The sequence below is a fragment of the Panthera pardus genome, unplaced genomic scaffold (genome assembly GCF_024362965.1).
Source record: "Panthera pardus isolate Hobbes unplaced genomic scaffold, ASM2436296v1 HiC_scaffold_24, whole genome shotgun sequence".
Classification (NCBI taxonomy): domain Eukaryota; kingdom Metazoa; phylum Chordata; class Mammalia; order Carnivora; family Felidae; genus Panthera; species Panthera pardus.
The window spans coordinates 41,315,395-41,342,731 of record NW_026526810.1 but is presented as its reverse complement, the minus strand read 5'-3'; the positions used below and the strand labels follow the sequence as shown (position 1 = coordinate 41,342,731).

Here is a 27,337-nt window from a genome sequence, read left to right as displayed (position 1 = left end):
ACTAGCAGCCCGAGTCCTCTTCCTTCAAGAAGATTGGAGAAATGTTATATGTCAGTTATAACTCAATCTTTAAAAAAGGAAGACTGCAGGTGCCATGAGAACTAAGAGGGTAGCACCAGCAAGTAGTTGAGGGAAGGTGTGTTTTGTTTTGTTGTTTGGTATAAAGGTGAGAGAGCCCCGGGTATGGTCTCAGGTAGAGGGGAGACAGAGATGAGGAGTTCAGAAATGCCATGGGGAGAGGGGTAACTAAGAAAGCGAAATCCTAGAGGGGATGTGTGAAATCATGCCAGCATTGTGGTAAGCACATCTTGGGAATGATCTCATTGGAGCCTCACGATAACCCTATTAGGCAGTCATTATTAGAGATGAGGAAGCTGACGTGCAAGGTCACATGGCAAGCGGGCTGAAACAGAGATGGGAAGCCAGGTTCAACTGCAAAAGCCAGGCTTTTGAGAACTTCACTGCTTTGAGGGGTTGTGGCCGAGAAGACATTAAACTGAATCTAAAACTTGCTTCAGGTGGTGGCCATTGCAATGTTTTCCAGTCCTCTGGTCAATGTTTCCCTGAGTCTTTTGCAGTTTTGAGCAGTCTAGCATGGGGAGGGTATCATCTCTCCCCACTTCAGGCTGCTCCAAGTCCATCTGCAATAATGTTCTGGTGTAGTCAGCTTGCTACCGTGGCTGACCACTCCTTCCTTGCCTCAGGCTCCCACTGCATCACTCTTGTGTGCTATTGGTATTTCCTTTGGCCTATCCCGGCACCCATTTTCCCAGCCCCCTCATTCAGTCTCTCTGTTCCCACTCAGCCCAGTGCAGGCTGTCCTAACTTAAAGCAGTGCTTAGCACACAGTAAGTGCTGTAGAAGTGATCGACAAGAAACATCATTCACTTCTAAAGCAACCAGCTTACCTAGAATATCATAAAAGCACAGGGCTGTTCAGACAAACCTAGATTTCAACTTCCCTTCTAGCACATAGAAGCAGTATGACTCAGAACAGGTTACTCATTCTGTCTGAACCTGTTTCCTCATCTAAGGACTGGGATAACACAACCTTCTTCATACACTGTAATGAGCATTAAGTGAGATAATTCATATCATGTGTTAAATGTCTCCCTCATAGTGTGTTTCTAATAAATGTTGGTTTATTCCCACTTCACATGCATTTTAATAAAGCACTACCCCTCTCAAGAGCCTGTAGGGTTGATACCCTAATCCTTAATTCGACACTGTGGGAAAGGAAGAAAATAAGACCTACAGCACCTTCCAGTTTGCCAGAAATCTGTCTGGGTTTGCTTTTCAAAATAGAAAACTCTACCTTTCATAAAGGCATTCATACACTGTAAGCATGACTTTAAAGCAAGCAAGAGAAAATAATTGCCTTTTGCAAGGACTGGGTGTGCTATTGATGACATTTTTAAAAAACCACTGCAGAATCTTCTAATGGAGTTCATTTGTTGATGGCGTCATGAGATGCCTGGTAAATTTTAGAGTAAATCTCATTAATTAGACCAGAAGAAAGCCATAACGTCAACAGGCAGGTTCTCTTTCCATAAGTAACAACAGATGAAACCGTGATAATGCTCTCACCCACATGCCACCTGCTCCCATTCTGCAGATGGTGCGGGGGCAAGAGCAGGAGGGAATGTTCTGGGATATACCACCCCCTGTCTTCCCAACCCAGTGAAACAACAATCCTCAATGACATCTACACAGCACTGTAGAACCATCATTCTGACATCCCACTGCTCATTCTACCTTTAAAACCTTGAGAGACCAAAAAGATGTGGTCACTTCTTTACAACGCACTTGGTTAGTAATGAAGAAAAATGACTTTATCTAACAAGATCTACACTGCCATCAGCGAGACTTGACTACGGTCTGTGATGTGATTTCTCTAGCAATCTAAAATAATCGGTTTAGCTCTAATAAAAGACACTAGTGAGGAAATTGTTCTTCCCGTACCACTTTTGTTTATTTATTTATTTATTTATTTATGTATTTCCATAAACTAGGAATCATAATTGTCTTTTTTGGATGATAAAGAAAATCTTGCATAGGGTCTGAAAGTAATTTTTTCTTCTTCATAGAGGATACATTCTAAATTTTCTGCTGAGGCTGGTACCAGAGAAGAAAGTTTTGACAACCTAACATTCAAAAGGTCAAAACCAATCCACAGGATAATTTGATTTAGCCCACTAATTTTCCAGCCTCCAGCCAAATAAATGTTTAGAGCTTGCACGTGTAAAACAGGGCAAGCTAGAAGCAATGGCCAATTCATCCAGTTATATCTTCACTTCCTAAATTTTAAAGTTATTTGCTTAGGAGGGAAATGGCAAGATAACTATTTGAATGTTAACTATTTCACAAAAAACAATCTACTGTTCTTTTTCTCTCCCCCTCTCTTCTTTTCCGTCTCCTTCTCCCCTTCCTCTGTTTCTTTAACTCTTGAGAAAAGTAAAAGGGTGGAAGAGAGGGAATTTTCATCTTAAATTCACTTTACATATCCAGCACTGGCCTTGGGTAAAATTAGGAATTTGGCTCTGTTGGCCGTAAGTCCTTTTCCTGTCCTGCTCTTACGGCACAAGACTGATCCTGTTCATAGTAACCCAAGAAGACTAGAAAACCACATTTTCTGGGCCACTCCAGCCTGGCTGCTGCCAGAGATCTGAGGCTGCAGAATTCTATCTGTGATCTCCTATGTGGCATTTAAACAATTGCCAGCATAAGTGGCCATTTGTGCCCTTGGAATAGCATGCAAATGGCCCATGGTAGGTGCAATTCAACAGCACGTGCTTAGTATCTGCAGTTTTGCTGTTGAGCAATGGTGAAGTTGGCTCTATGAGAGTTCTCTATTTATCTCTTTCCTAAATACTGATGACTGTCCAAAGGAAGGCAAATTTGATATGCCAGGAACAAGAACGGAAAATCTAGTCACATTTGGGAAACATCGGCACCATCATTTTAAAAGTCAGTTTAGAGGCATTTGTTAAGCAGGCCAGTTTTCAGACTCCTTGTCAAAGCTGAGGGGAGATAAACAAATGGTCAGCCCACGTCTCTGATGGAAAAGTGAATTAGTGGTGCCACCTCCTGGCAGAGACCACCTCCTGTTGAAGGCTGGGAAAACATGGCAGCCATTTTGTTTTGGGCACCAGAAAGTTCAGAGCTGGAAGAAATCACAGGGCTTGTTCTAGTCCAACCCATGAGAAGAAATTGAGACCTGGAAAAGTGACATCAAATCAGTGGCAGAGCAGAGACAGAGGAACAAAATGAACCACATCTGTTGAATCCATACCAAGGGCTGAACACTGCACAAAGCACATTACATGCTCACAACAACTCTATAAGGAAGATACTCTTCTCTTCCATTTTCCAGGTAAGAGCAGTGAGGGCCAGAAAGGCTCAGATGACAACTGACTGAGCACCCCACTACCTTTCTGGATCTTCCTAGTCACCTTTCAGACATCTGGACATCACATGGGATAGATATTAAGCCCAGGCTCCAGTGTATCTGGAAAAAATGCTGCCACTGAACTACACAGATTGTCCTGTTCACTGGTTCTGAGAACCTGAATGGAAACAGGCTGTTTCCATTGTGTGGAGCTGGGGGGAGAGGGGAGGATCCTGGGAGTGGTGGGATGGGATCTGCAGAAGGCAAGTGGTTCCTGAGATGTCAATCAGCAAATAACATTCATCAGTTACCATATTCTCTCCATGAGTTTTTCATACATGTCAGACCAGCTTCTTATTTGGACAATATGGTTCCTGTATGGAACACAGTAGAAACTAAGCAGATACTTGTTAAGTGAATTGTTCCAAAAGGAAATTTGGAGATCTCTCTATTCAGTGCTGTAACCCTCCTTCTCTACCTCTTACTCCTTCCTTCTCTTCATCCTCCTCCTCTTTCTCCTCCTCCTCCACCTCCCTCCACACACAAACCCCTCTCCAGTTCCTTATTTAACTTGATATCTCCTGGAAACTCAGTATTTTCAATAAGTGCATATCATTAAAATTATTCCTGTCGAAACTATCATCCAACAATTGCACTCCCTGATTTTTTTTTAAGTAATCTCTACCCCCAACATGGGGCTTGAACTCATGACCCCAAGATCAAGAGTCACATGCTCTACTGACTGAGCCAGCCAGGCACCCCTCCCTGATCCTCCTTCTAACCCCTTGGGCAGCATAGGACCTATCTAGGTTGTCTTCTATACAATAGCGGTCAAGTTTCCAACCAGGCTCTTCCCCTTTAAGTTAAAATATCCTTGGTTTGTTTTATGGTTTCTAAACAAGGCCCCCTCTTCTCTGGTCACACTGTGTCCCCAGAACCCCATCCAGCCTCTGGGCAGATCAGCTCCTGAGGAGTAGGACTTCCTTCTCTTGTTTAAGCTCAGGAACACCCAGGCCCAACCGTGGCTTCCCTTGGACTTGTTATGTGAGAAAAACAAACCTGTAATACCAGCTCTCTGCTGCTTGTAACTCAATACTTTCCTAACTGATGTGTAAGTACCTGCTTCATACCTGGCTCTGTGCTGGCTACATTACTAACGCCATCTCCAGTCATTGGGAGAATTCAGTAACTGTGCCCCTTCCCCAGATTGCCACCTGTAAAACAAGGGATCTGGACCTGGTCACCTCTGTGGTCCTTTTGGTCTCAGATGCCAACTCTATTGGCAGAACCACCAATAGTCCTTAGTGCCTACACTGGAGTCCAAAAGCAGTGCTGGCATTTTTCTTCAATGATTTACAGTCATAACTATTTGTTTTACATAATATTTTCCTTCCTGGAAATACTTTTCATAATTGCTCTTTTGGAAGAGAGAAAGAACAGGGTCTTGCAGAATCTGTTCCTGCTGAGTTGGAGAATCCTTAACATTCCAAATCATCTCTCCCCTCGTCATCCATTCCTCAGGACAGTGCAGAAACAAGCACCCCAGACATCAGCCACCATCACCTCCATTCTCAGAGGGAGAAGTGGGTGGGGGGGTGGCAAGGGCTGTGATGTGGGCTGTTGCCCACTGGCCACCAGGCCCCAGCAAGACAGACTACGTGGAGCATGCTGATTCCTGACTGGCCCAGTACAGCATTGGCCACTAACTAGTGCCAGAACTAGGCCTCTGTGTGTTCACCTGTATGATGGGGGGGTGGTAATGAGCTCTGCTTAGCCTGCCCTGTGAGGTTGCTTTGAAGGGTTAATGAATATTTTCAAACATTGTGAAGAGGCTCTACATGTCAGGATCAATGTAACATATTGACAGCTGTTCTTTCCGTATGATGATAATGTTTATAACCAGCATTATTATCATTGTTTGTTACAATTCAGAGTTAATTGATGTGGAATGTTGTCTTTACCCCAAATATCTACATGTGGCTAGAACATGCATTTATTTGTGCACTTACTGCATTTATCAGACCAAAGCATATGTGGTGTTTAGATCACTTAATTACTCTGGTACAAGAAGCGTTTTCTCTACTCCTGAAGGGGAAAAGCACCCCTGCAGAGTGAGTGACAGTTGCCTAGCTATGGCTGTTAAAGACACCAGTATTTCTGATTTCTACTTCTAAATCTCTGAAAACCGACAGAAGGGTTAAGGCTGAAATTCTAATTCAAGCTCAGCTTCAGGGCTTGTGGCCACCACTGTGTTCTCCAGTTCCCCTGTGGGTAATGGAGGCAGGAACTGCTCCAGTGGCTGCCACCGCATGGGAATAATCATCAAAAGGGAAAAGAGACAAAAATATTTTAATTGCCTTGTAACCTCTCCTTAGCTGTGAAACAAGGTGGCCTTTACAGCAGCCCCCCAGAGAGACTAAACACTGGGCCTGGACTGTTTTGAATGGAAAGCTATAAGATCCAAGCATTTAAAAAGAGTGTTACTCTGTAATCACCGTTGCTATTTATAGAGCTTGGCCTGCTCCACAGGCTTAGGGCCGCACAGAGAGCACCTCATGGCATTGGTCTTTACCAGCTGACCTGGCTGAGACTGGGGGTGATGTCCTGGTGGGACCTGCAGTTGGAGAAAGTCTGTGATATGACAGCCACTCACACGAGGTTCCCAGGGAGGAGAACCAGAGCTTGAATCCAGGCTGGAGACTTGTGCTGCACCAAGCCACGCCAGGAGGAAGGTGAGCAGACCAGCTGATCCCACCATCTTTCCCCTCTCTCACAGACAAAACTCTTGTAAGCTAGGATTATTCTCTTGGAAAAATACTTAATATTTCAAAATGTTTATTTATTTATTTTGAGACAGAGAGAGACAGAGAGAGCAAGAGAGCACTAGTGCAAGCAGGGGGGGGGTAGAGAAAGGGGGGGAGAGAGAGAATCCCAAGCAGGCTCCACACTGTCAGCATATGGGGGACTCTATCTTACGATCCGTGAGATCATGACCTGAGCAAAAATCAAGAGTTGGATGCTCAACGGACTGAGCCACCCAGGAGCCCCTTTAAATTTTTTTTTTTTTTTTTTAAATTAGAAGTTCTCTCCTACCAAAGTAGAACATCTCTAGAGTTGTCTGGATTCTAGCATTTTGGGACCATCCAGTGGACAACTGCCTTCCTGCTCAGTCACCTGCAAGATGACAGGCCTCTCCCATTCATACAATTTCTTAATCCCTCATTCTTAAACATGAACAGAAATCCAAGGGTCACCAGACAGTTGGTTTAAATTACATAAATGAAAAAAGCTAAACAAACAGAAAAATTGACTCCAGAGGAAACAAAGGTGATTCAGGAAACAGACTTAAAAAAAAATCTGTAAATAATATCCTCAGAAAAATGTGAGGTGATACCATGTCCTTAAAACAAGAACAGAATGTTATTCACAAAAGGAAAAAATATAAGAAGGGGGTCTTGGAAATTAAAACATGGATTGCTGAGATAGATATTTAATAGAGATTATAGAAATATAGATTTTAGAATATAGAAATATAGGAAATCTCCCAAATACTAAAATAAAACCAACACACACAGACACAAAAATAAGACACTAAGACACACACACAAAACCCCACAAAAACACTAAATATCAGAGAGAAAAAGAAAAGACATAGAAGACCAATCAAGGAGGTCTAAACTCCTAACTTCTGAATTTTAGAAAAAGGAACCAAGAATATGGAAGGGAAGAAATTATGACAGAATTTAAGAAAAATGTCTGATGCTGAATGACATTACAATGTCAATGAGTGACAGTGCAATTAAAATGGCCCACTAAGTACCTTGTAAATTTAAAAAAATGATTTACATATTCATACCAAGATAGAACATGAAAGTTCACAATACTGAGACTGAAGAATATTCTAAATGCTTCAGGGGAGACTAAAACAGAATATCCATCAAAAAACAAGAATCAGAGTGGCAATAGCAAAAGTAAATGCTAGAAGACAATGGGACAAAGACCTTACAATTCTAAGGGAAAAAGATCTTTTGTGTACCCAAAAAACTGTCACTTGAATATGAAGGTAAAACCAAAGCATTTTCAGGCAAGTAAGGACTGAAACTATTTAATTCAAAACTTTTTTTTTTTTTTAAGTGTATTCATTTGTTTTGAGAGAGAGAGAATCCCAACCAGGCTCTGCACTCTCTGCACTGAGCTCAAACTCACAAACCTCAAGATCATGACCTGAGTCAGCTGCCTAACTGACTGAGACACCCAGGCACCCCATTAAAAAAAACTGTTCTTATGAATTTACCTAAGGATATGCTCTCGAAAATGGAGGGAGCAAGTTGAGGAAGATATAAAACCTAGGAAATAGTGTAGCCAGTCTAGGAGGGACTCAAGGTTATCCCAGAGATTCCTTGTGTAAATAGTCCCCACCTGAGCAGGAAGCCAGGCATCCCAGAAAGGAGGTCTCTGGGAAAAAGGGAACTTAACAGAATACTTAAGTCATGAAGAATTTGGAAATAATTGGAAATATGATAAAGACAATTGGCAGAAGAAACAAAAAAGAAAGCTAATGAGAAATTCCAGGAAAACAGAAACCTGCGCAGAAAAAAGAGGAACTTTAATTATAGTGTATACACTATGTAAATTAGTATGAACATTATTTACCTGGTCATAACAAAATGACTGTTGCTTACTGGTTTTCAGCTGCTGGACTTAACCAATAGGTACTACAAGGAAGACTAAATGATGTTTTCAGAACAAAACGTAACTATTATGATTCTTCAAAATGGAAACCTCAAAGTCAGATGAACAGGATTAAGAGAAAGGAAGAAGACAACTGGAAGAAAAAGTAGGGGTGCTGATAGGAAGCCAATAATATTGTTTATAGTAGATGAAAGGAGAGAATAAGGTATCTTTTTTTCAAAGCTTTTTTTACATTAATTCCAATATGTTAACATAAGGTGTTATATTAAATGTATCATTTTCACTTAAAGTTATAAAACTGGGTGTCTTAGTCTGTTTGGCTGCTGTAACAAAATGCCACAGACTGGGTGGATTATAAAAAGCAGAAAGTTATTGCTCCTAATTCTGGAGGCAGCAAGTCTGAGATCACGGTGCCAGCAAGGTCAAGTGAGGGCCCTTTCAGGGTTCAGACTTCTATCCCCACATGGTAGTAGAAGCAGGGAGCTCTGTGAGATCTTTTAAAAGAACACTAATCCCATTTATGAAGGCTCCAGCCTCATGACTAATGGCCTCCCAAAGGCCTCGCCTTCTATACCAACACCTTTAGGGGTTAGGATTTGAACATATGACTTTTGGGGGGACAGTAACATCCAGACCATAGTGATGGATCAACAGAGAATTGAATATAAAAATATTGGAAGTTAATGATGGTAGGAGGTAGAATCAATGAACTATAGTGTTTATTATAAAAGGAAATAAATAAAGTGTAAATTTCATAAATCAAGGAATAGATGCAGAAACACTTTATAGATGTGGAGATGGGAAATAACTAAAACTTCTCTGGGGGTAGAACTAAGGATGCAATAGTTGTATTGATAGGAATTCAAACTACATTATTTTATATTTTGAAATAATTTTAAGCTTAAAGTTTAAAGCGCAGAGAATTCCCATGCAGCTTTCATCCAGCTTCCCTCAATGTTAACATTTTTACATAATCATAGTCTGATGACCAAAACCAGGAAATTAGCATTGATACCATACTGTTAACTAAATATAGACCTGATCTGAATTTCACGAGTTTTTCCACTATTGTCCTTTTTCTGTCTCAGGATCCAGTCCAGAACCCCACAATTCATTTAGTAGTCATGCATCCTTAGTCTCCTGACCTTTCATGATTTTGACAGGTTTGAAGAGCACTAGCCAGTTATTTTGTAGACTATCTCAAATTGTGTTTGTCTGAGGTCTTCCCATTATTGTACTGAAGTTAGGCGTTTTTGGCAAGAAGGTCACAAGTGTGCCTTCTCACTGTCTCATGTTGGGGCTGCATGCTATCGACATGGCTTCTCAAGGTTAACTTAATCACTTTGTTAAGGTGCTGCCCACAGGGTTTCTCCACTGCGGAGTTACAGTTTTCCTTGGTAGTTAATATCTTAGGGGAGATACTTTGAGAGTATGCAAATATCCCAGTTCTCTTCAACTTTTGCTCATTTTAGCATCCATTAGTGGATGTTGCCTGCAACAAGTATTATGGCGGTGTTTGCCTGATTATGAATTGCAATATCTCTCATTTATTTTACATTAATTGGAATTCTTCTGTAAGGAAGAAGCTTCCACCCATATATTTATTTATCCAATTATCTGTGTCAGTACAGACTCATGGAAATTAATTTTATTCTATGGGGAGCTCCTTCATATTGGCTCCTGTGACCTTTTGATGTCCCTGTATTAGTTTTTGTGCAACTTATTTCTGTAATTCCAAGCTGTTCAAGGCTCATCTTTAATTTTCCCTGTCCCAACCCTGGGTTCAACTATTTCTCCAAGGCTCCTTTACGGGAGAATGATGGATCTATCTTTACATATATCACAAAACATCGTTTATCATGCTACCTCCAAACTTGATCCAATACTGTAGAACTCCTTCCAGCCTTCTCCTTTTTCTTTTTGGGAATTTCCTTCTCAGACCTTGAGAAATATGACTGTCATCATCTACAATGTATTTACTTATATGTTTGTTCCATCCTGGCATATACCTTCAGTAATTTCAGAGTTGCTAATCCATGCCACTGTGAGAAATAAATATAGGAAGTGGAGGACAGCATTTATATACAGTGTCTTGAACCTTACAGTTTCCACTCAAAATACTGTTTTTGCAGCTGGGTTATTTTTCTTCTTCACTCCCTTTAGTGTAGTTATGTTATTCATTTTCAGTTCGGTTGGTTCCTATTTTACTGTTTGTGTGCCACATTGGGTTCTCCCACATCCTGGTTGATTTTAAATGTTTAATTTTGGGTGGTATGTGAAACATTACTATGGTTCTGAGTCAGAGCTTCACAAAAAGGATTATTCAGAGAACGTGGCTCCCTCCTCATCCCCACCACCCCATCCTAATTCCCCCCTTCTTTCAGCCCTTTCACACCCACCCCCTGTAGGGAAATGTATTTGTTAAGGTTGCTGCTTTCTAAGTGCCACAAACTGAGGGGTTTAAAATGACAGACCCAATTCTCACAGTTCTGGAGGCTAGACCCCATGTGACGTGTCCTCAGGGCCATGTTCCATCTGAATCCTTCCTTGTGCTTCCTAACTTCCAGTGGTTCGTGGGCAATCTTTTTGTTCCTTGGCTTGCAGATCACCCTTATCACTGCCTTCACCCTCACATGGTGCTCTCCCTTTGCGTCTCTCTCTTTACATGGTCATCCTCCTTGTACAGACACTGTCCTTACATTGGATTAGAGGCCACCCTACTTCAGTATGACCACATCTTAACTAATTCTATCTGCGATGACCCTGTTCCCAAAAAAGTTCCCATTCTGATGTCCTGGACATCAGGACTTCAACATAGCTTTTCAGGGCTGTGGGGAAAGGGGGTGGCCAGACCACAATTCAACCCACAACAGTAACCTATCTCTTTAGTTTCTGGTTTAATCTTCCCATATTTTTTTTTGTGCAAAGGCAAAAAAAATTATATAGATGCTCTTCCTCATGTTATTTTTTTTTCACTCAACAGTATATTCTATAAATCATTCCATCTCAATTTTATGGAGGTGTTCCTCATTATTTTAGAGACCTGCTTGGTACTCTATTTCATAGATGAACTACAGCTTACACAATCAGTCTCCTATGACCGAGCATTTCGATTTGCAATTACCAGCAGTGCTGCAGTGAATAACCTTGTGTCCCTATATTTTCACTTGTTGGAATTACATCCGCAGGATAGTTTCCTAGGCATGGTATTGCCGGGTCAAATTGCATTCGCAGTTCTGTTAGGTATTGCCTAATCCTCTTTGCAGCTTGCATGTCCATCAGCGTCACGTGGGAATGCCCGTCTCCCCACAGCCCACAGAGTCTATCTTCATACTGTGTCATTTTTGCCAATATCCTAGGTGAGAAGTACTTTCTCAGTATTGTTGAACATGTATTTCTCTAATTATGAATGAATTTGAACATTTTTTTCATATGTTTAAAAAATGTCATCCCCATTTTTCTATTGGGTTTTTGGTCCTTTGTCCCTTATTAAAGCATTTTCATTGAGATGTGATTCATACACCATAAAACTCACCCCTTTCAGGTGTAAAATTCAATGGTTTTTTTAATGTTTATTTTTGAGAGAGACAGAGTGGGAGTGGGGGAGGGATAGAGAGGGAGGGAGACACAGAATCTGAAGCAGGCTCCAGGCTCTGAGCTATCAGCACAGAGCCCACATGGGGCTCCAACTTGTGAACCCTGAGATCATGACCTGAGTCGAAGTCAGATGCTCAATCGACTGAGCCACCCAGGCACCCCCAATTCAATGGTTTTAATAGATCCACAGAATTCTGCAACCATCAACACAATCTAAGTTTAGGACATTGTCATCACCACAAAAACAAACTTTATGTCTTACTGTCTATCCTTCCCCAGCCCTAGGACCCACTAACCACTCTCTGTCCTTATGGTTTTGCCTAATTTTGACATTTCATTTAAGTGGAATCACACAAAGGTGTTTTTTGTGACTGCCTTCTTTCACTTAGCACATTTTCAGGGTTCATTCATGTTGTAGAATGTATCTGTATTTAATTTTTTACTGGATCATATTCCATTTTATAAGTACATCTTTTTGTTTATCCATTAAGTAGATGGACATGGGGTTGTTTCCACTTTCTTTGACTATTGTGAACAGCAACATTTATTAAAATGTCCATCTTCGCCCTAGGATTTGAGATCCCACCTTTAATGTCAACTAAATTCCCATATATACTTGGGTGTATTTTGGGGCTTCCTTTTCTATTTTACTGGTCTATTGGTCTATGTTGCCTGCCACACTTTTTTTTTAAGAGTCTATGTGGCCTGCCACTTTTTTTTTTTTAACATTTTGTTTTTAAGTAATCTCTCCACCTAGTGTGGGGCTTGAATTCACAGCCTTGAGATCAAGAGTCACATGCTCTACTGACTCAGCCAGCCAGGAGCCCCCACACTTTTATTTTATTTTTTATTTTTTTAGAGAGAGAGGGAGAGAGAGAGAGAGAGGAAGCATGAATGGGGGAGAGGTGCAGAGGGAGGGACAGAGAGACAATCTTTAAAATTTTTTTTAATGTGTATTTTTGAAAGAGACAGAAACCATGTATGAGGCAGAGGAGGGGCAGAGAGAAGAGGACAGAAGATCCAAAGCAGGCTCCATGCTGACAGCAGAGAGCCTGATGGGGGGCTCAAATCCACAAACTGTGAGATCATGACCTGAGCTGAAGTGAGATGCTTAACCAACAGAGCCACCCAGGTGACCCAGGAGAGAGAATCTTAAGCAGGCTCCAAGCTCAGTGCAAAGCTCAGCACAGGGCCCGTTCCCACAACTCTGGGATCATGACCTGAGCTGAAATCAAGAGTCAGATGCTCAACTGACTGAACCACCCAGGTGGACCCCTCCAGACACACTTAATTATACAGGATTTATCGTATATTCATCTCTTGTTCTTTTTCAAGTGTTTTCTTGCTATTTTTGCATTTCTGTTTTTCCATGTGAACTCTTTAATATCAACCTGCCTAAGAAAACTTGGTACTGCATTCAATTTTTAAATTAACTTAGGAAAAATGACATCTTTATAGTGTTGAGTCATCCTGTACAAGAACAGGAGGTGTCTTTCCATTTGTTCCGGAATGCTTTTGTGTTTGTCAGGGGTGCCAAGTTTTATTTTAAAATTGCTTTTCAATTACTTGAGGGGCTGTATGGAGTCCTTAGGAATGTGAGGACATGCAAAACTGAGACAGTGTATGCCACATTCTATGTAGAAAAAAAGACCACAATGTCTTAAGTGCTAGTATGACTCATGTAGTAAGTGATGTTTTAAAAACCTGTAGCCTGATTGTCCAATACCTTTGATGAAATTTTATCAATGTCAGCTGTACAGGGATGCTCGGGGCAGCCAGGAAATGCCAGAAATACAAGATTATTTTCTTTCTTGGATCTTCCTCTCAGGGCTCTGTGGGGAGCCAGATTTTTCCCACCTAAACCATAAAATTTCTTGAGAAAGATAAACAGTTTCTCCCTTGAAGAGGGGGAAGGGAAGGCTGATATAACCAATGAAGTCAGTGACCTGGGACACAAAATTTCAGAATAGAGCAGAGGAGAAAAGAGTAAATTTCATAGCCAGGACAACAAAGCCCTTGTATTAGAATAACCAGGCATTGGATATACTGTGGGAAGTTTACACATATGCACCCCCTCCCTTCTTATTCTCACACACACCCATAGAACACACAGAATGACAGGAAAGAAGTGATCAAGACACAGAGAACAAGGTCTGAGGGACAGAACAAAGACCCTGGCACAACCACCCTCACTAGAGGATCTTTAGCAAGCCCTCTGTGTAAGTGAAGGGTGGTGTTCTAAGCCAAAAGCATCTAGGGATATTCTATTTCTTTTTTTTTAAATTTTTTATTTACATTTATTTATTTTTGAGAAACAGAGTGAGACAAAGTGTGAGTAGGTGAGGGGCAGAGAGAGAAGGAGACACAGAATCCGAAGCAGGCTCCAGGCTCTGAGCAAGAGGTCAGCACAGAGCCTGATGCGGGGCTCGAACCCATGAAACGTGAGATCATGACCTGAGCCGAGGTCGGAATGCTCAACCGACTGAGCCACCCAGGCGCCCCGGATATTCTATTTCTAATTAGTTGTAATGTTTAACTATGTGGAAAATTTTATCCATTGCTGATACTTGTTATTTTACTACCACTACCAGTTTTAAAGCCTAAGAAGGTTACATGAACAATTGCAAATCTGGTTAGTTCCTATTGCCCATTAGCCCCTGACTCAGCGATGGACAGTGTGCATCTCATGTATCTACACCTGTTCTATCTGGACGGGAGGAAGGGTACCGGCCCTGTGACTGATATTCCTGATGTGGGGGTTGCCTCCAAACCTCACCTTCAGGTCAGGCACAGTGAGATTCAGGTGAGCTCATCAGGCCTAGGTACAAAATTCTGAAATTCTATCAAGCCTGGGTCAGGGGACCACCCAAAGAGGCCGACCTCACTTCTAGATCCAAGTCTGCTCCTAATTTACTCTGTGACCAAAGGCAAACCCTTGCTGTGTCTTGTTTTACCTTTTCGATCTGTCAGAGGAGAATAATGACGCCTGCCCTACTCACTTTCCCTGGTATTGAATAAAACGAGACAATAAATAAGAATACATTAAAGAGAATCGAAAGCACTATCTAAACGTAAGGGACTCTCTAGAGTGAGTCAGTACACTGTGCGTTCTAGCATTTCCCGGTGTCCTAATTAGGAAGAGAGGGAACAGTTAGATAGCTTTCACACATTTGTCACGGATTAAAAAAAAATATCCTTTCAGTGGCTGAGTCACTATTCTGACCACGGTATGTATGTTAGATCATTTTAAAAGGGCTGAGAAATCTGTGTTCCACCAGTTAAAGAGACTTCCATGGCCCCATAACCTGGCAAACAGACTTCGGAACAAGGCCCTCCCCACAGTGCTGGCAGGGGAGGCCAAGATGAAGAAAGCGGTTGAGTCAGAGGGAAAAAGTTATTGTCACTCTGGAAAAGATTCTGTAGACTCACACAAGTAGTGCCTGTTATATTTAACTAGAGAACCAGTATAATTAAAGAAAACCTCACATTTATGTCTGTCCCTCTTGGTGTATGCATGTTTGTTCTCTGAGTTCATGCCCATGAATAGTAAGCATCTTTTGAATAACTCAATGTTTGGAAGTATTTTGAGGCAAAGAGATTTGTGAGATACATCTACACAAAAGTCTGAAGTGAAATCTCAGGCAGATGAAATAATTCAGCGGGCCACACTGCAGCTAACACCACCACCACCACCGCTCACACCGGGAACTCTGCCCCGGCCACATCTCTTGGTCTGAGATTGATTTCAGGTAAACAGAGCCCAGGAGAAATTGCAGAGATGGGATATGGGTCTTTACAGGACCAGAGCCTCCCATTTCAGGACCCTTTTCCAAACTAGGGAAGGTGTCCCTTTTCCTACTCTATCAGTTTTGGAACAGCTCTTACCTCAGTCACTTACACATTACTATGAATCCATTTGGGGTCAGTGATCTTTTCCTTTGTATTATAATTCCAACCTTCTAAATATAGAAGTGAAAGGTCTTATTTCCTATAAAGACAATTTCAGTCATCAGCAAATGGGTGTGGGGGTCATGTCCGATTGCCCTTGAATCTCACCACTCCTGATGGGGAGGCACTCCCCCAGAGGGAACTAAATGTAATCATTTAGGTACTTGAAGGTCATTTCGGGGTATGCAGGTAGAGAGGAGGGGCTTTAATGCCTGCCCGAAGGGCTTGCCACCTTACCTGCTCCCCCTCCTGGAGTTGCCAAGGCTTCATCCACGTAGCTCTTGGGACAACACAGGCTCCAATCCTCTTCCTGCCAGCCAGCCTGTTCACCACCTCCTCTGTGCTCTTCTAGGCTCCTCAACTCATCTCCAGCCTCCACTTCCTTTCCCCCAATTCTCTCCCAAGGTCTCAGAGCCCATTCTCACCTCCCTCCTCAGGGCCCCCTGGCCTGTTTCAGCTTCTCCACCAACCCCCCGCTTCATCATGGACTTTCTAGAGCTTTCCCCAATCAGCAGTTACTCACAGTTGCTGGGGCTGGAGTGCCACGGGGTTAGCCTGCCAGCACCTGGATGCTAAAGTGAAGAAGACTGGGGAGGGGGAATCACAGATAGGGTCTCAGATGGGAGGGAGCAAACTGAAATCTGGCCTGGCACAGGGAAAATTGGGAGCAGGAGTCTGGTCATCAACAGGCATCAGGCTACAGGTGTGTGCACTGGTGTGTGTGTATGTGTGGGGGCGTTGGCACGAGGGGAGAAGCTGTTTGGCAATGATTACGGGTCCTGGAATACCCTAACAAAGAAGGAAGAAACACCTAAAAGCTTGGCTGGGGCTAGAAAAACACTACCAATTACTTTGATTATAATCTTCCCCCAATCATCCAAATGGAATCACTTATTCTATTAATTACAAAGCAGAATACAATTATCAGAAGTGGTACTTGGTAATATGGATCAGCTTTCCTATTTTGCGGCACATGTAATATGGTCTCTTCACAGGCTCTCAATTATTTGCTGATGACCTCCCAATCTCCATCCACTTTCAGATCCACGCTGCCGACCAAAGGCCCCCTTTGATATCACCAGGGGCAGTCCATATCTCCCGTTGCTGTTCCAGTGGCAGCATGAGACCTGTCTCGTTGCCCCAGTCTGGATGTCAGAGTAGTTGCAGCCTAGACGCCTGTCTGCCCTTCTTGCCCCTCTGGAAACAATAGCAGGGGCCGATTCAACCTGCCACCTCTGGCAAAGCCCACGTCTCCACCTTGGGTTCAGATGCTACTGTCTCTCTCCTGTGTCACTGGCATGTTTTCCCAACTAGCACCTGCCCCTAAGTCTTGCTACCCCAAATCGGTGGCGCAAGCTTTTGGTGCAAGTTCTTGCCAAATCACAAGCTGTTGGCTTATAATGTTTGAATAGCTCCCCCATTGTTGACAGCATATACAGTTTGGATTCCTTAGCATTGGATATAAGGCCTTTCATAATTGAGCCCCTGTTTCTCCAGCCCAATATAATTTCTGCTATTTTACTCATTGGGAGTAACTCATAATTATCTCTGGTGAGTCTCTTGTTGTATTTCACTCTTTCTTTTTCATGGGCCACACGCACTGCTGAAAATTAGAGGTTTGGTTCCAGTTCAAAGCCTTTGGCTGGACTGAGCTCTCAGCCAGAAGTTCTCCATCTGCAGTCTATTAGCCCTCCTGGTCGCATTTTGTTATTCTCCTTGCACCAGAGAAAACAAACAGATGTCTCTCCCACAGTCTCTGCCTTCCCTGCAATGTCAAAGGAGATCTTTCCCAGGTGACCCCCTGAGACCCCGTGGAGTTCCCTCTTCTGCAGTAGCCTTATCTTCCCAGTTGTCCAAACTTATTGCCACCCCCAACTTTCTGGCTATTTCTTCCTGATAAACCACCCCATTCCCTGTCCCCTTCACCCTGTCCTGGTGACAATCTTCCAAGATCTTGGATGTAGCACTTCACCCTGGATGCTGGTTTCCAGCGATTCCCATATATTTGCTTCTGCCCACAGCTTCCATGACCTTCAATACGGGACACCATAGAGGACAATGTCAGCACTAGGAAGCAGTCTTGGGTTGTGATGTGGAGATTTAGTCTCCTTCCCCATAACCCGCATCAGATTTCTCCCAAGTCATCCCTGTTAAACATATAATCTAAGTGGAAACATTGGGCTTACAGGGTGAACACAGTTCCCCTTTCAACCAGACCACCATTCTTAAGCTCCTAAATATAAAATTTGGAATGGCTACAGAGCAACTGTCTAGGATGTTGCTTTGTTTTCAGCATTTAGCTCTCCTAGAGGAACTTCTTCCAAGTGTCTGGAGTTGCCTGGAGAAAGCAAGCTAATTTAGCACATTACCAGGTGAGCCACTTCTAGCTGCTTCTCAATTCCCGTATGTTGTGTGGAAGCATGACCTAGGCCCATTGAGCCCAGTGGTAGAAGTAGCCACATACGGTTATTGGAAACGTGGCCAGTCTGGACTGAGATGTGCCATAAAGCATAAAATATATACTGCATTCCAAAGACCTAGCACCCAGAAATGAAAGATATCTCACTAGCAATTTTATATTGCTTGCACACTGGAATGGTAATATTCCTCTCTCTATATTGGGTCAAATAAGATATACTATTACAATTAAAGTCATTTATCTCTTTTTACTTTTTAATATGTGTGCTAGATGGGGTGCATGTGTGGCTCAGGTCTGAATCTTGACTTGGGCTCAGGTCATGATCTCATGGTTTGTGGATTCGAGCCCTACATTGGGCTTTGCCTGCTTGGGATTCTGTCTCCCTCCCTTTCTGCCCCTCCTTCACTTTCTCTCTCTCTCTCTCTCTCTCTCTCTCTCTCTCTCTCAAAAATAGATAATAAACTTCAAAAAAATAAATAAAATGTGCTACTAGAAAATTTAAAATTATACAGGTCACCTGTATTGTATTTCTTTTTAAAAAATGTTTATATTTGTTTTTGAGAGAGGCAGAATGCAAGTGGGGGAGGGGCAGAGAGCGAGGGAGATAGAGAATCCAAAGTAGGCTTTGGCACTGTCAGCACAGAGCCCAACTCAGGGCTCAGTCTCACAAACCATGAGATCATGACCTGAGCCAAAGTCAGACGTTTAACTGACTAAGTCACATAGGTGCCCCTGTACTATATTCCTATTGGACAGTGCTGGATTAGGTTTTGGCTCCGGGTAAGGTCTTAAATAGTCCAAAAGCTTGCAAGCTGCATGTTCCCTTTTCCCTGCCCAGACAATGGTTAAATTAGTAATTAGAGGTCTTGACAATAAATCCCAAGTTTTGGTTCACATTGTTCCCAGATGGAAAGCGGGGAGATATGTCAACTGAGTCTCTGAAGCAACCCCAGATATTCGGAGTCCTAGTAGTGGCTGAGTTAACAGAGCTTGTTGTCTTTGCTTCTCACACTTTTTTTTTTTTTGAAGAAGTAGGCAAGGATAAAACATTACAGAATTCCTTGTAGCTTAGAATTGCACAACATTAACATGTATTCGCAAGCATTACGCCATTACAATAAACAGCCATGCTATGAAAGCAAACCCAGGTGGCTACTACCCATTTATCACTGAGAAGTTGGTCATCACTTCGGAGGGCCAAACATAAGCTATTTCACTGTCATCAAGTCTGGAAGAATATTTATGCTACACTTGGGTTAAGGCCCAGTGACTGAGTATTAACAAAGTCATTAATCTGGACCGAGTTTTCAAGTCTAGCATCAGTGAAAATCCTGTTTGTTTAAACTGGGATTATCCTTAGCTCACTGTTCTCATCACCTCTCCTTAATTTGAGAGAATATGCCTGAGTTTCTCATTAATAAAATAAGAGTGTTAAAAAAAAAAACAACTCTCAGAAGTCATGGGGTTTCCCTTCATAATAATTGGTTATTTTTCACAGGATAATGTAAATCAGAACCTAAATGATGGACTGAGCATACTCATGGACCTACAGTTATGGTTTTAATTTCTCGTTAGTGTCCCAAGGAGAAAAATACCTCTGCTCCAGAGCTGGGTGACTACACAGGACCTTGTCACCAGGGTGTCTGCAGCACCCCCTCCCCTTCTCTACAGAGACCTAAAGTCCCAATGATCAGCAACTCTGGGCTATGAACAGCTTTCTTCCCTTCTCAGCTCTAAGTTGATTCGCACTTAACCTCATCATCCTGAAGCCGATTTCACTGGGAAGAATACCAACCGTTCAAACAAATAAAAAGAGCAGCTATGATTTTTTATTTCCCTTTATATAATAAGGAGGCTCCTAAGGATGAGCTGAATCTAATTTCAGGCCAATCTAACCTTGATGTCACTGAAAGAAAAAAAAAAAAAACACAAATGGGTGGCTTACCTGAGAGCAAAGATTTGTGAATTTACAGCTGCTGAAGTCAAATCCTACGGGCTGATATTAGCATTTAGTTTATCTATCTGGCACTTCATTGACAACAAATGGAAAACTGAACTGCGCAGTATAAAATTAGATATATTCAGTAGTTTTCAAGTGGTGTCTCCATAAATCTTTGCTATTCTTCACCTTTACCTTATATGGGAGGCCAAATTTCCAGTAATAGCCCCCCAACAGTTCAAGTGCCCAACCCCTGCAACCTATGAATGTGGTAAGCTCTCACTCCTTCTGTTGTGCCTATGGCACAGTCAGCTTTCAAAAGGGGAGATTATCCAGACGAGCCTAATCTACTCAAGTGAGCCTTGAAAAGCAGAGAACTTTCCCTACCTGGTGGCAGAAGAGGACATCAGGGAGATTCCAAGAATGAAGATTTTCCACACACCATTGCTGCCTTGAAGATAGAGGTGGCATCTGGAATTTAAGAGTGGCCCCCAGCTGACAGCCAGTGAGAAAATGGGGACCTCAGATGTACAGTCACAAGGAATTGGATATTGTCAACAAACTGAAGGATCGTGGAAGCACACAAGAACCCAGCTGGTTGACAGTTTGGTCTTGGCCTTGTGAGGTCCTAAGTAGAGAACCTACTGAGTCTATGTGGACTTCTGACCTACTGGAGTGAGATGATGAATGGGTGTTGGTTTTAGTTGCTAAGTTTGCGGTAATTTGTTAGGCAGCAGTAGGAAACTACTACGCATGCTGATTTGTTTGTGGGATCCCATAGCTTTTCTTACTTTGTTGTGGGTCATAATCCACCAGGTTTACAAGCTGTGTGGCCTCAGGTGAATTGCTTGTCCTTCTTGAGCCTATAAAACCTGCCTCACTGAGTTTTTATGAAGATTAAATGGGATCCACGTAAATGTTTACTGTAGACCCCAGTGCTCAGCAGGATCGCAATCAAGCTCCCTCTCTGGATGTGTATTTGTATAGTTCCCAGTGTCCCCCTCAATACAGAGCTTCCTGCACTTTATCACACAGTGCCAGGGACAGATACTGGAGGGGCTCAATACATGGGGGCTGTAGCATTTATCAGATTGTAATATTCATCAAATATTTGTTTGGGGAAATGCACATATTAAAAAGATGTATACCAGATCATCTCTGTCCTCAAGCTGCCCAAAAGTTTGTAGGAGAGAATTATGTAAAAACAAAGCATTGCAATACAGTGCCATTCATGCTAGCATATATCAAATGCTGAGGCCACAGCACCTTTCCACTGGTCTAAAGGGGGTGATTCTCAAGTGGACACGAGGGGTGAAAGCACGCCAGGAGAGCAAGCAGCGAGGAGGCTGCAGTAATTAGGGGCTGGAGAGAGGCCTGGTTTGGGGGCAACACAGGCCTGAGTGGGTTGTGAGGGAAGGTGGAACTCTCTTACATGAAGCTGAGATCAGCCTGCATTTTGTGCCAACGGGGTGTGCTTCATGCTTCCAGTTTGGGGGAGCCTTCAGAGGTTGTTTGGCAGAGTAACCCGATCAGACGTGTGTACTAGAGATGAAACACTGTGTAGGATGAAGGGCCTGCATAGGATGGCTGCAAAGGCGGACTGGAAGAACCAAACAGGCAGCTAAGTTAGTGTGAATCTTTACCTTTCAAGAAAAATACACACAAATCTCCTGGAGCCCTTTATTCATAGTGAGGCCCTGAGATTCCAACATTCAGTTTAATGTCCTTTATAAGAGGAATGTGTCTGCCCCTGATGGACTGCAAAACAAAGGTTTCCTGTACAGGGAGGCGTGGTGTGGGCTCACTGAGGACGAGCTGGTTAGCCCTGAAGGGGCAGAAGTGGAGAGGGCAGTGGCCTGACTCCCAAGGATTAAAAGCTACAGTCTGAATTTTCACACAAATAGGGGGCTGGAACAGTATGTTCCCAGGGCTGGCTTGAATTAGTTTGGGATTCCCTTCTAACTGGGAAACTTCCAGGTGCCTAGAGGAAGGAGAAAAAGATACTTGGTTCTGAATTAATACTTGAACTCCTGCTTTCATGGAAAGAAGGTTATAAATAATGGTTCGGTTACAACCTGGCTTCTTGAATGGGCAATACCCTGTCTGAATCCAGTCCATTTGTAAGTTTGTTATTATATTATCTTCTGGATCATTCACTAACAACCAGACTTTTGGAAAATGACCTGTTTGTAAAGCGGAAATTATCTGCGGTTATGAATTTATAATCATGCCAATCCATCAGATACAAATTCAAGATGCTCTTGAGAATTCCATATGTGCTGCAAAGGACTAGACCAGAAGATATGACCCAGAATACTGGCTTGGAGACATTTCTATTTAAGAATGAATCACAGTTTTTGTTTTTATTAGAATAGAACTTTATTTGTGGCATCAAGATTTTTAAAAATGATTTTATACTTTATGCAATAAATTTGATACATTAATCTTGATATATATTTACCATATGAGAAGAATTTTTAAAACAATGTTAAATGGCTTATAATCAAAACGAATTGTGTTTAACTTGATAATTATGTGGAATAATTTCAGCATTATAAATCAAAAAATGAAAACAAATACCATTTTAAATTTGAGTTAGGATGAAACGCATTTGTATTACAATTTTATGTCTATGTTAAAGTTTGATTACAGAGAAAATATAGGCTAACATTATGTGCTTATAATTTCTAGAAAAATAGAACATCCTTGCTTTATGAAAATGACCCTATTTACTCTCCAGCTGTAGATTGCATTTGAGACACTTTTCTTTCTGGGATGAGAGGCTGTGTCACTTGATACAAGGTCCTTCCAGACCATCAATCCACACCTGGAGACGAAAGGGAAGACGGTCTGTGGCTGGGAGCTGGTGGAGTGTCTGGTCTCATTGACACCTTGGGAGTCATTAACACTTTATGGGAGTTACAGGATCATCCAAGTGAATTATCAGTCAGATGAAAAGCACGCTTTGTATTTTCTCAAGCTCCTATCTGCTATGATAGTTCACAGAAATGATATTTAAACAACCATGTGGTAAAATCCTGTTTTAACAAAAATAGTTTTCACATTAAGGTCTCTATAAGGAGGACATTTCAAAATGCATTGGCCCATATTAATATTATTTTGCTGATGTGGAGAAAATGAATTCTGATGGTAAGATCCATGTACAGATAAACATATATACACACACTATCAGAGATGTTCCTACTTCTTTGTTTATTAGCAGACATTTTATTTTTAAATGAAGAGGTTCTTCTTTGGGAGTGTAGCTAGTGTGCACACCTGATTTGACAAAATCTGATGGTCAACACAAAGCACAAAGCATCTTCTGATTGTATCAGACTTTACAAAACAGCTCTCTGGAACTGACAACAGTCTTCCATGGCAATGAGGATGGGTGTGATTGTTCTCCTTTGACGGATGAAAGAACAGGAGCCCAGAGACGTTAAGTAAGTTGCTTCAGTTTAAACAGTTGTTAAGTGATAAAACTCGCACTATATCTGGTAGTCTTGCCTGAATGCTGGTTAACTCAGGTGAAGACAAAACGCAGGGTGCACTGATCTAGAGGCATTTGGCAAGTGGGTTGGCTACTGTCACAGTTGTACCTATTGTGTTGTCCAACTGAAACCAATACCAGCAGCACTCTTTTACAACTCTTGGAGTATATATATGTATTTAAGAAGATTCATAACATATATTTACAATTATTCCTAAATGACCAAGACACCATATTGAGAAATGGGTTGAGCTTTCTGCAAGAGCACTTTCTGTATAATCTTTCTAATATACGTATGAAACATATAAATACAGTCTTGGCACACTTTATCTTTGCAGGTGCCCTGGGACACTTTCCCTTTTGCCTTTTGCTTCTCACCCCTCTTTTGATTGTTTAAAAATTCATTTACACATCTATAAGTTCCTTGAGGTGAGGACTGAGCTAGATATCTTTGAAGGTCTCGGCCCTGACCCCCAGGGCCCGGCACAGTGCCAAGCACACAGCAGGCATGCAGTAACACATTTGTTGAATGCATGCACGTGATGTCTACGTACTTCAATTTGGTTAAAGTAGGATCCTACTTGTAGCATTTTTCCTAAAGAGTTTTGCATTTAGAGTAAAACGTTATCATTTTCATAGTAAACAGTATTTTTAAAAAGCATAAGAAATATGGTAATAAATTTAATACAAATTGTGCATCATGACTATTCTTTGGTTATTTTTAACAAATTATTTGGTTTTTTGACTAAAGTGAAATACTAAAAATATAAAAATGCAACTATAGAAATTAGCTTAGTCTGTAAACATAATAAACCCTGTAAACATAGATTTACTACGTAATTGTGCAAGTGTAAAGAATGACTAGAAAAGTACTATACACTTAACTTAGTTCTTCAAGGCATACTTAGAAATACTGCTCTGTGGAGCTTTTGTTTAATGTTCGAAGAAGGAATTCTTTTCCCTTAAACGCGAAGGAGTGATGACCATGCTGATGAACCATGAGGATATACAGGCAAGGCGACGGAGTTAATACTCTTCACGTTCTGCAAATTTGAACTTGCTTCACGTATCTTACAAACCACCTTGTTTAGTAAAGCTACATGTTAACAAAAGCCAAATACTTTTAAAATAAAGAAGCAAACATTTTTTGTTTTTTGCAAGTCAGTCAGTTGACTAAAAGTATAGGTAACACATTTCCCAAGGGTTTTCCAAAAATCTGGGTGCTAAGGTGCGGCAGGAAGGTCTACAAAATAATAAAGAGCTGCAGGCAGCACTAAGTATATTGCAGTTTACTCCATTGTAAAGTGTTCTTTTCCAAATTTCAGTTTTCCTTCTCAAAAAGCATCACACTTTTCACACATGACACTTATCACAAATATTTCACAGTTATCATTTCAGTAGTTTAAGAAACAACTGCCTGGCCAATACTGTAAAAGAGGTAAATGTTAAGGACAGAACTCACTATTTCAGGCACACAGGACTTATATCCTAGAGTGTGAACTCTAAAGACAGAGAGAAACAGCTGTGTAAATGCAACACATTATTTAAGAGTGAATGAAATAATGGTAAGGCTGTCATACTATTTTTTCGTATGCTTTTATATGATTTTTCCCCACTCTCTGGGAAGAAACAATGGCCCAGGTTTAGTAGTTCCCTGGAAAACCATAAGTCAAGATTTTGCTTATACAAAAGAGGCAGTGAAACACTCCAGATTGTTATTTGGAATCTAATCAACACCATCAAAACCCTGAGTGTTCTCAATTGCCATCTGAAGTTTATCCCATAATTCTTCAAATGATTCATAGGGTGGCAAGTCCAAGCGATTAAAGCTGAAAGAACAGAGAGGGAATGGTTACCACGCTGACAGACCAAAAGTAATGGTGCTACTCATGACATGCTCAACAATGCTGGAAGAGGTTTTATCACTGGGGAGAAGGAAGATACAGGACTGGACTGTAGCCATGCACTCATCCCATGAATTCTTGGTCGTGTCCTGTCAAAACCACCTTGACTTCCAAATGTCTGGGTTCATCTGCTACTTTAATCTCCAAAAGGGAATGTTCCAGCTTCTCTTGGGATGGCCCATCCTTCATGCAAGGGAGGCAATATATGGTCAACAGCTGAGACCGGCCTCTCCAATGTTCACCTACCTGGACTTCAAGCCCAGGCCTACCTGGCAAAGATACACCTGTTCCTGGGTTGGTGTTTCTGCTTCCTCCATTGCTGCTGCTGCTGCTGCAGCACAGAGCGGCTAGACCTTCTGTACCTAGACTATCTGTCACGGGAGCTTTACTCTCAGAAAACTCATTCTCTAAGTGTTTAAGAAACCACTTACCATGTATGGGCTCTTGGCAGCTTTTCAGGGGTACCCCACTGTTCAACTGTAAATGACTGTGGTCCATTTGAGCCTGTAAGGAAGAAGGGTTGCTCTGGTTTCACTCATTCTCTTATTTATTTATTTATTTTTGAGAGAGAGAGAGAGAGAGAGAGAGAATGGGGGAGGGGCAGAGAGAGAGGTAACACAGAATCCGAAGCAGGCTCCTGGCTCTGAGCTGTCAGCACATAGCCTGATGCGGGGCTCGAACTCAAGAACCGTGAGATCATGACTTGAGCCGAAGTTGGACGCTTAACAACTGAGCCACTCAGGCACCCCTAGTTTCATTTATTCTTTATAGGAATCCCTAGAATTTCACAACTCATTTTTCCAATGTAGTACTTAAACATGCAGAGAACTAATCGAGTTTCTTTAAACTTGTAAGAAATTAAGGCTCTCCTATACTTGATGGCTTCATCGTCCAGACAGGAGATAAAGATTCCCCTCCATCAGCTCGTCTATGGCCACGGTGTCTCTCTGCCTCTAGGTAGTATGTCTGGTGGTATTTTTGCTGTTTCCTAGCTCTGTGTTTCCATATACCACCTCCTTCATAGGTACAAAGAGAAAATGAGTTATTTTCTTTCTTTTTTCAGTCCCACTAAAAAAAGCTTTATTTTTTTCTGATTATATAATCTCACGGCAAGAAAATTGAAGCAATAGAGAAAAATATAATGAAGGGTATAAAAATAACCTCAAATTCCACTATTAAATCTGATTTATTAGATCATGAATCTTTTTGTGCATGTGCATGCATGTGGAATTTTGTTTGCACGTGATCATGTTATCCATGCTACATTTTTGTTTTATCATGGACACTTTCAGAAATTTTTTTTTCTTTGAAGTTTTCACTTAGCTCTTCCTTTCCCCAATTCTCAGCATCCTCCAACCACCCAGGTAATCAGTGTTAATAACTCATGTAAAACCTTCCATACTTTTCCCCATATCTTATAATCTATCCAATTATGTGTGTGAGTGTAATTGCCAGAAGCAGTACTAAGAATATTGGCTATTCTCAATATTAGTTTTCTCAAAAAGTATTGCTTTATACACACCATACATCACAATTATGTTCACAGTTAAAATGTCAGTACTTTAGTCATTGTTTTCCATAACATGGAATAATATATATTTCCCTGCCTCTTGATTCTCTCACCTTAACAATCCATTGCAAAAATTTCCTCTAAGTCAACCGATATAAACCTTACACACTTTTAATTGGCTAGATGATAGTGCATTATAATATTAACATTTTGAAGCAACTGCTACTTCTTTCTGAAAGTGCATAAGAATTTGTGTTATATTCTAATCAACCACCTCTGGCTCCATGTGTGGGATATTTCCCCCAAATTCCAAACAATTCATGAAATTGGTGGATGGCTGTAGGCCTGGACTGCCTAAAAGAGGGATGTGGAGCTAGACATGGAAGCGGGTGTTTGTCCTGCCTTGATCTTTCCCTATTGTAATTGGCTAAAGTGTAAGAAAAGAGA

At 41.6% G+C, this 27,337-nt stretch overlaps 1 protein-coding gene across 5 annotated transcripts in view; it reads right to left on the bottom strand.

Annotated features, from left to right (window-relative positions):
* Positions 1-23,177: 23,177 nt before the first annotated feature.
* NEDD4 (NEDD4 E3 ubiquitin protein ligase) overlaps positions 23,178-27,337 on the bottom strand; it is a 136,543-nt gene continuing 132,383 nt past the window's right edge. For all 5 annotated transcript variants that reach the window (XM_019442025.2, XM_019442027.2, XM_019442028.2 and 2 more), the window contains 2 exons: positions 25,812-25,884; positions 23,178-25,305 (listed from right to left, as the gene is read on the bottom strand). In XM_019442025.2, the coding sequence (XP_019297570.1) occupies positions 25,203-25,305; positions 25,812-25,884 (176 nt within the window). In that variant the 3' untranslated portion in view covers positions 23,178-25,202. The remainder of the gene's footprint in view (positions 25,306-25,811; positions 25,885-27,337) is intronic.